This window comes from Mycteria americana, chromosome 6 (genome assembly GCF_035582795.1).
Source record: "Mycteria americana isolate JAX WOST 10 ecotype Jacksonville Zoo and Gardens chromosome 6, USCA_MyAme_1.0, whole genome shotgun sequence".
In the NCBI taxonomy this organism is placed as follows: Eukaryota; Metazoa; Chordata; class Aves; order Ciconiiformes; family Ciconiidae; genus Mycteria; species Mycteria americana.
In genome coordinates, this window is record NC_134370.1 from 8,575,593 (window position 1) to 8,584,401 (window position 8,809).

General features: G+C 56.9%; 1 protein-coding gene across 1 annotated transcript; it reads left to right on the forward strand.

Annotated features, from left to right (window-relative positions):
- Nucleotides 1-780: 780 nt before the first annotated feature.
- On the forward strand, nucleotides 781-5,175 carry VAX1 (ventral anterior homeobox 1). Its single transcript, XM_075504049.1, has 3 exons — nucleotides 781-1,018; nucleotides 2,762-2,949; nucleotides 4,639-5,175. Exons 1-3 carry the CDS (start codon nucleotides 781-783, stop codon nucleotides 5,173-5,175), a joined length of 963 nt encoding a protein of 320 aa, XP_075360164.1.
- The last annotated feature ends 3,634 nt before the right edge of the window (nucleotides 5,176-8,809 follow it).

Here is an 8,809-nt window from a genome sequence, read left to right on the forward strand (position 1 = left end):
AGGGGGCTTTTTTTTTTTTTTTCACCCCCCTACAACTGCATTTTTCCAGCCCTTCCTAGCAGCTTTATTCAGATTTATTTGGCGTGCTTTGGAGAAAGCCACTATATAATCGGGAGGTCAAAGGCATGCTGAAGAAAGTTAATAATGACTGCTAATGGTGCTAACAATTCAGGGTGAATCTTGTCAAAAGTTTTTTTTTTTCCCCTCTCCCCCCCCCCCTTTTTTTCCTCTCTTTTTTTTTTTTTCTGGAAGTCTCAGTCTTTTGATTGTGTGTTTCCTGAAAGCAAGACCAATCATTTCAGTTTATTCACTGGCTAAACTCTACTTGATTGGGGACAAGCACACAAACCATCCATTACGATCTGATATATTATCCAAACAATTTAGTGTATTCATGAGGTAACCTAAATGTGGAGGCTGCAAAATTACCCGTAATCAATTGAAACAGCGAGTGCGCGTCCCTCTGTGTGTCTAACAACTACATGTCTCTGTAATAAGGCAGACATTAAATCATTTTAGAGTTGTACTGTTGAGTACCTGATCACTGGGCGCTCTGGGAAGCTGGACAGTCACATTAGGACGCTGGGACTGAGGAAGCCGCTGCTTTTCCAGTGGGATAAAACCCGACCTTCCTTACTCAAGGTGCTTTACAGATCCCCACCGATCTGACCCTAAGCCGTGCAATATCCAGCATAGACTTCGTCTTCTTCTTCTTCTTCTTCTACTCTCCTATATTTTTTGTTGGTTGTTTTTTTTTTGTTTTTGTTTTTATTGCACTACATGTTTGGGAAACAAGACAAAATGGACGTTAGATGCAGTTCAGAGACTGAAGCTAACCGGGTCTCGAAGAACGGACATAAAGAGGGCAAGGAAAGCAAAGGGTCTGAAGGAAATATTTCTACTTCTTTTTTGAAGGATCAGCAAGGGACTTTTTCTGCCTCTGCAGCTACGGAAGATTGTAATAAAAGTAAATCTAGTTCGGCTGATCCGGACTATTGCAGGAGGATCCTAGTTAGAGGTATGAGTTTGAGGTATTTCGCGAGGGTGGGGGAAGGTGAGCTCCCTTCACGCCCGGGAGATGTGTTTATTTTGTCGCTTTTCCTTTGGTCCGTCCCTGGGTTGAAAGACGGCTCCGGGGGAGAGACCCCACGGCCCGGCCGGGCTGTGCCCCGCTCCAGCCCGGCTTTATTTCGGTGAATTTCCGCCAGCGGCTGGGCGGAAAGTTAAGCCGCGGTGGTTCCTCCCCGGCTTTGCCCCGCACCGGGCCAGCCCCGCTCTTTTTTCCTCTGCTTTGCAGCTTTCCCGGGGTGCCCGTGCCCGCGGGAAGCCCGCCGGGGCCAGCGCTCCCTCGCAGGGGCCGCGGCTCTGCCCCGCCGGCCGGGCGCGCTCCTTCCGCGCCCGCGCATCCCGCCCGCCGCCAGCCGCTGCCGCGTACAATGGCGCGGCTGCCGGAGCGGGCGGGAGGGTCCTCTCCGGAGGGCAGGGGTTCCCGCTGTCCCCCCTCTCCCCGCGCCCAGCATCCCAGCAGAAAGGGCTATTTTTAAATAACCATCAGCCTTAAAACCAAGGGAGGAATGACGGTGGGCTTTTAATTTCTTTTTTTAATAGTTACACCTTTTATTTTCCTCAGCCTTCGTCTCCCTCCCGGGCTAAAGTAATTAAATCGTTCTGTTCCTACCCCCTCCCAAAAAACCAAAAAAATTACCTGTAGAAATTTCAGTTTTATTAAGGTGCGTTTTGGGTGAGGAGGGAGAGAACAGAATCGGAACAAAATCAGTGCGAAGCAGGCCTTGTAAACAATAATTGATCCTTGCGCGACCGCTTGACCCAGAGAGGGGTCAGATTAAAATGATGTGATTGTCTCTGATTTAAAACCGTACCGAAGAGGTAAAATTACGGAAAGCAAAGTTGGGAAGGCTTGAATGTGACATGAATCTGGCTCTAGCTTGACAGTCGTGTCAATAAGATTTGTCCCGCTTTCCTTCGGTCGGGGCTACCAGAAAAGTGAGGTTTCTGCGGGCTGTTTAGTGCCTTGTTTGGGGTTTGTTTGGTTTTTTTTCCCCCCTCCTTCTTCTCCTGTTTGCCAAAAACCCCAAAGCGGCGGCGGCGGCGATGCTTTCCCCGGGATGCTGGGTGGGCTGGAGGTGTCCCCAGCTTCCCGGTGGGCAGCCAGCCAGCTCGGGGGCAGCGCTGCCTGTGCCCGGAGAGCTCCTGCCTGGGTTTTTTTTTTTTTCGCAGGGGAAACTTGTTCTAAAAAAAAAAAAAATAAGAAGGAGGTTTTATATTTTGGGGGGGCGGCTGGGTGTGTGTGGCGGCTTCCAGCAAGCCCTAATCCGGAGCCCAGGGGGAACAAAGAGTAGCCCTGCACTCCAGGCACAAAGCCCGGCCTGGAGGATCTCTCCCCAGCCTCCCAGAGGGGCCGTGGGTGATGCCGCAGTGTCGTACTGTCAGTGCAACATATTCAAGCCAATTTTTAAATGGGCTGATGGGATTATTTCCAGATCCCAGGGCCCCCACTGCTACCTCCTTCCTTCTCTGTTGGGTGGTTTGGGTTTTTTTTTTTTTTCCTTCCTTGGGTGTAGTGGCCAGGTGCAGTGCCACTATCTCAGGGACCCTGCTCCATCCTGCCTCGGGTCTCGGTCTGGAAAGCACAGGCGGCGGCTCTTTCCCTCGGAAAAATTTAAAAAAGAAAAAAAAATAGGGAAAAAACCCCCATAGGACGTTGCCTGGGTGTAAAGCTGACTGCGTCTTTCTTTGCCAGATGCCAAAGGTTCAATCAGAGAGATTATTCTGCCTAAGGGGCTTGATCTGGACCGTCCCAAGCGGACCCGCACCTCCTTCACGGCCGAGCAGCTCTACCGCCTGGAGATGGAGTTCCAGCGCTGCCAGTACGTCGTGGGGCGGGAGCGCACCGAGCTCGCCCGCCAGCTCAATCTCTCCGAGACTCAGGTAGCCCCAGGGGGACGGGGAGCCCCGGCTGCGCTGCCCTGCCCTGCCCTGCCCTGCGCCAGCCCCCGGCTCCCTCCGCGGGACCCCCCTCTCCCGGCCCGGGCACCTCCGCTGCGCGCCGGGGCCCGCGGGTGGGCCGGCCCCGCGGCCCTGCGCGCCTCTTGCGCGCCACCGCGCAGGCCCCGGGAGCTGTCGGGCAGGAGCGCAGGCCCGCTGGAGAGGCAGAGGCCGCCCCCGAGGTGCCCACGCGTGTCCGGCCGGGAGGGCCCGCTGCCTGCCCGCGGGATAGAGCCCGGCCCTGCGTGTCCCCTCACACAGCCCCCGTGGGCTCTCACGCGGCCGCGTGGGCCTGCACACGGCGAGGCGGCCCGGCCCGAGGGGTCCGCGGGAGCTTGGCCACGAAGCCAAACCCCTCCCGGGCCGGGGCGCGGCTCCCCGCCACCGCCGGCCCGCGGGGAGCCGCCCTGGCCCCGCCGGGGCTCGGTGCCCCCGGCTCTGCGGTGCCGGTGCCGGCTGCCCGCGGGCGCGGAGCTGCGCTGCCGCGGCCGGGGAGGAGCGAGGAGAGGCCGAGCCGCTCCCAGCCCGCAGCAAGCGGAAAATAGCTGCAAAAACCCGGGGCGGGGGAGGCTGGCACCTTCTCCTGGGGGCTGCTGGGTTAGAGACGTCTGGTCTGAGCGGTCCTTCCTGGGTACAGGAGATGCGGGGACGGGCCTGAAGTCTGGGCCGTATTTTGAGTCCTTGTATTTTCGAGGGGGAGAATCGCCCCTCCGTCCTGCAGAGCAGAGCGGCCGTGGGCCGGGGGCGGTCAGGCGGGCTGAAGCTATGCGAGAGTGCGGGGAAGCATCTAGAAGGACCAAACTTCTGAAAGCCGGTTTCATATTTCTGCAAAATATCATACAACAATAAATTCCCCTGACAAGCTAATTAGCTTTTTTCTTTCCCCTGCCGGATAGGAATGACAAGTTCAATAGCTCGTGGGTTACAGAAACCGCCATGGGTGTTTTTGTTTTGTTTTGGGGTTTGGTGGGGTTTTTTTGAGGGGCTTCCAGGAGTCCTTTATAAAGTTAAATATTGTTTAAAATGGGTGGGGAGGGGAGAGCGGCTGTCCAGGCCGGGAGATTGGGAAAGAAGCGCAGAGCTGTTGTTACCCCCAGGAAAGGCAGCTGGACCGGAGCGGGCGGCAGCGGCGGTGGCAGCGTGCGGGGTCCCTGCGGGCCGGGCGAGGGGGCGGCTGCCGCCGGCGGGCCGCGGGGCCGGGGCCGGGGCCGCGGTCCGGCCCGCGGGCGCGGCGGGGCTCCGGCTGAGCTGGCTTAGAAGCCAGCGGTGGGGAAAGGGCCGGATCCGGCGCCCAGAGAACTACTGGCGTACAGTAAAAAGAGGATAAAGTGAGACGTATCGGGTTAAAGATACAGGGCGGTAAAAAGAGCTACGGGCTCCCGGACTCCCCTCTGCTCCCCCCGGGCGCACCCCGAAACGGCGAGCAGCCAGGCTGGGGGGTGGGTGGGGGGGTGGGTCGCTCTGTGCGTTTTTAAAAGGCTCCACGCTAACGAGTGCCTGGCTGGAGCCCTCCCGCCCTCCCCGCAGCCTGCCCCCTCTGCCCCGCGGGGCCGTGCCGGGGTCCCGGGGCAGCTGGCGGGGGCCCCCGTCCCTCCCCGCCCCGCTGACCCTGCCTCTCTCCCCGGCCTGCAGGTCAAGGTCTGGTTCCAGAACCGGCGCACCAAGCAGAAAAAGGACCAGGGCAAGGACTCCGAGCTGCGGTCGGTGGTGTCCGAGACGGCCGCCACCTGCAGCGTCCTGCGGCTGCTGGAGCAAGGCCGGCTGCTCTCCCCGCCGGGGCTGCCCGGCCTCCTGCCGCCCTGCGCCACCGGAGCCCTGGGCTCGGCGCTGCGCGGACCCGGCCTGGCGGCGGGCAGCGGCAGCGCGGCGGCTGCGGCGGCTCCCGCCGGCGGCTCCCCGCACCCGCCGGCCGCCGGCAGCGCGGCGGGGCCCCCCCCGCCGGCAGCGCTGCACGGAGCGGCCGCCGCCGGGCACGGGCTGTTCGGGCTGCCGGTGCCCGCGCTGCTGGGCTCGGTGGCCGGGCGGCTCTCCTCCGCGCCCCTGGCCGTGGCCGGCTCGCTGGCGGGCAACTTGCAGGAACTGTCGGCCCGCTACCTGAGCTCGTCCGCCTTCGAGCCCTACTCCCGGACCAACAATAAAGAAAGCGCTGAGAAAAAAGCACTGGACTGACTCTAAGTAACTTCCCCGTATTTATATGGATAGTCTCTCTTTGTGGCGGTATTTATGGGACGGGCGGCGCGGCGGCCTGCCGGCAGCCCCCTCCCTCGCCGCCGCCTCCGAGCCCCGCGGCGCGGTTCCCTCCGCGGGCCGGGGCGGAGCGGAGCGGAGCGGGGGCCGGGGCGGAGCGGGGGCCCGGCGCCCGCGGGGCGAGGCGAGGCGGCGGCCGGGGCCGGGGCGCGGCGAGGGGCCGCGGGGGCCTCCCCGGGGCTCCCCCGGCCCCGCCGGCCCGGGGGTCCGCCCGTCCGCTCGGGGGGGGGTGTCTGTCTGTTCGTTTGCTTTGAGACGTTAGGAACGGGCCGGAGAGGGAGAGCGGACGGGGTGCGGTTTGGCCGGGCTCTGTCGGATGGCTTTAGCCAATGCCGAGCGAGGGAGAAGGATTTCGGAGAGAGGAAGACGGAGCTGCCAGGTGATGCCCGGGTTTTTTTTTTCGCCCCAGACTCCAGTGACTCCTAAGCACAAAGGTTTGGGGGCTCCGCCTGTGTCCCCCGTGTCTCCCACGCTCACTGCACTACAGTCCCCGGGTAGCGTCCTTGCCGTTTGCCCTTAACGCCAGCCGGGAAAACGTCCAGCAACTTTTATTTTTCACGATAAATCTTGAATGTGGGAAGGGCCGGGCGGACTGCCTTGAAAATACACGCACGAAGCGGGGAGACAGAAGCCAGTGGCTGCAGAGATTTTGAATAAAACTGTCTCTCCCTTCGAGATAACACAACGCCCCTTTTTTCTTTTGCGTTCCCACGGGCCAGTCCTGCGGACCTTATCTGCAAAAGCAAATCTGCAGATAAATAATGGAAGTCGCGACTCGATTTGCGTCCAGATCTGTTGCGATGGTAATTTTTCCTTTTTTTTTCCCCTCCTATTTGATTTTTCCAAATAATTCCAATGCGCATCTAAATAAAAAAAAATCTTTAGCCTTCCTTCCTCCTAAAATAACCCTCTCGTATATTGCTCACACTTCATTTAAAACGAACGTAAGATATAAAAAGCGTATCTTTTGTTGTTATTTTTGTACTTTAAAATACATCTGTGTAACATTTTTTTTTCCTTCATAATTCTTACTGCTATTTTCTCCACAAACATATGTGTTTCATCTTATAGTATTCCGGATCGAATATTTCCTGTTCAATTTCGGTACTTGAATTTGCCAGAAAAGGGATGCTGTACTTAGCTAGTTCTTTGGGAAAAAAAGTATTTCTTTGCTTTGGTTTTAAGTTTCTTTTCTTTCTTTAAACTTTAACACATGGCGTTTACAAACTGTATAAATACGTGCCACCAAACTGTAACCAAAAAAAAAAAATTTACAAAAAGTGGAATGGTTGCTGTAGTATATAGAATTAATTATAGACCAGAACTGGACAGAAGGAGCTGGACAGAAAGAAAATAGTAATTTTATTGTAAATTATTTACGTCTGAAGTTTTTAGGCAACTAGTCGAAAAAAATAATGAATGAATCGAGCGCTGAGCCCTTGCTACTAACTTTTGTTCTGAATGTTTTGGATATTTGGATGTTTTGTATTTATGTGGTGAGAGTGAAATATATTATATCTATATGATGACGGAATTAGGTGTATTTTCGTCTTATATTCGTAGCACCCAAATTACCTTCATCTAACACGTGCGCTGCCACAAAAAAAAAAAATCCTATCCCTACGCAACCCTCCCGATTTTTAATTTTTGTTAATTTTATTTTCAATTTTGACGCGGGGGTTTGTGAAGTCCATTTCGCGGAGCGGGATCTCTTCTTCCTGGGCCACTTTGGGGCATTCCCGGTCCCCTCCCCGGCTCCCACCCAGCCCGGCACCAGCCCTCGGAGGCTTTCCCGGCCCCGCGGGCCCGATCCCCCGCCCGTGCCCGTGCCCGTGGCCGGCGCGGCGCTGCGCGGCGCGGCCCTGCGTGGGGAGGCGCGGCCCTGCGTGGGGAGGCGCGGGCCTGCGTGGGGAGGCGAGCCGGGTGCCCGGCCTGCCCGGGTGCCACCGCCGGGCCCGCCGCCCCGGCGCGGGGGGCCGCTGGCCTCCGCGCCCCTTCTCCTGCCTGCAGCGGGTGCCGGGCCTGGCAGGCGCTTAGGGATGCACATACATGTGTGCTTATCTGTGTCAGCGTATACGACTATACATACATCTATATGAATAGACATACCTGCTTGCACGCATAAATATGGATATTTATGAGTATTTTCTAAATAGCTCTTGCTTCCATCCTGCCTGGCAGCCCAGCCCCGAGAGTCCTTTGCTGGGAAGCCGGTGTGGGGCAGAACCCATGGTTTTCAGGAGCCCCCCGGGGCCCTGGCTCCTCCAGGGCCACAGCGAGGCGTCAAACTGCGGCTCCCCAGGCCAAGCCACCCGCGGCTCGGTGGCACCTGCCCGCCCCACGGCTTCCCCCCAGCCACCGGTCCCCTGTGCGGCCTCCGCTGGGCTTTGCCGTCAGCCCGTCCCGGCCAGGGCAGATGCACTGATCCAGATTAAGAGGGAAGGATGTGGCAGTGATGGTGATTTGGTTTTTGGTTTGGTTTTTTTTTTTTTTTTTTTTAAAGTGTGTAGAAATGATCTGGGGAAGGGCACCCTAAGTGAAGGAGGGGATCGCAGGTGACATTTGAAGAGGTGACATTGAAACTGCTGGTCAAGACTGAAAAACTCCAAGGGGAGGGGAGGGGAAACAGTCTTAAACAGAAAAGAGCTGAGTGTGGCAAAACAGATCTGCCAGGGAGACTCTGGGGGAGAGGGTGGTTTTCGGTTTCTGCCTTGCCTGCATGGACTGCACGGCATCACCCGCAGCCCTGGACAAAGAGAGGAGCCCTGGCCTGGCTTGCCTTTGCCAAGGAGGCAATCGCCACCTCTCAAACCTTCCCTGGACTGCCGTGCCCTGTGTGGGGCTGTCCCACATAATGAATTTGCCCTGTCCTGCAGGGACTTCTCTGCTGTTGTGATACGGCCACTTCATTGCCCAAATCTGCTGCTGCACCGTGACTCGCGGGGAACACCAGCATGAATGTGTTCTGCCAGAGCTGTCTCAGGTGCCTTCATCTAAAAAGAGGATTTCTCTGCTATTTTATTTTCTTAACTGGAGACAGTAGGGGGGTTCCTGCCCCCTCACACAGGCACTGTGAGGCTCTTTTTCCCTAGTAGCTGGCCTGACCTGCAGTCCCAGGGCTGGAGCCATGGTCAGTGTAAGCTCTTTGCTCCTCACCTAAGGCAATTTAAACCAGTGTCAAGCTAAATTGCCCATGCTAAAGCAGAAGTCCTTATTTTACAGTTTTGCAGCTGTTCTCAGTAGAAGAGCTAGACATTTTTATTCCTATTCCTATTATTATTAATTATTTCTGAATATTTCCAAATAAGGATGTGCCCTGAGGTGTGAAGGGGTCTTGCCTAAGCATCCAAGGAAAATAAATGCTTCAAGACATTATTCTTTTTTTTTTCCTGTCTCCTTCAAATTCCACCTGTCCCACTGCTGTACCAGGGGCTGCTGCTGGGCTGGGAGCAGAGCAAAAGCCAGAGGCTCTCCACTCCCATGCAGGGTTATCATGGTCCTGTTTCAGTCTCTGCTTCTGGCTCAGGTGAGAACCTTGGACCCCAACAGGGAGGGA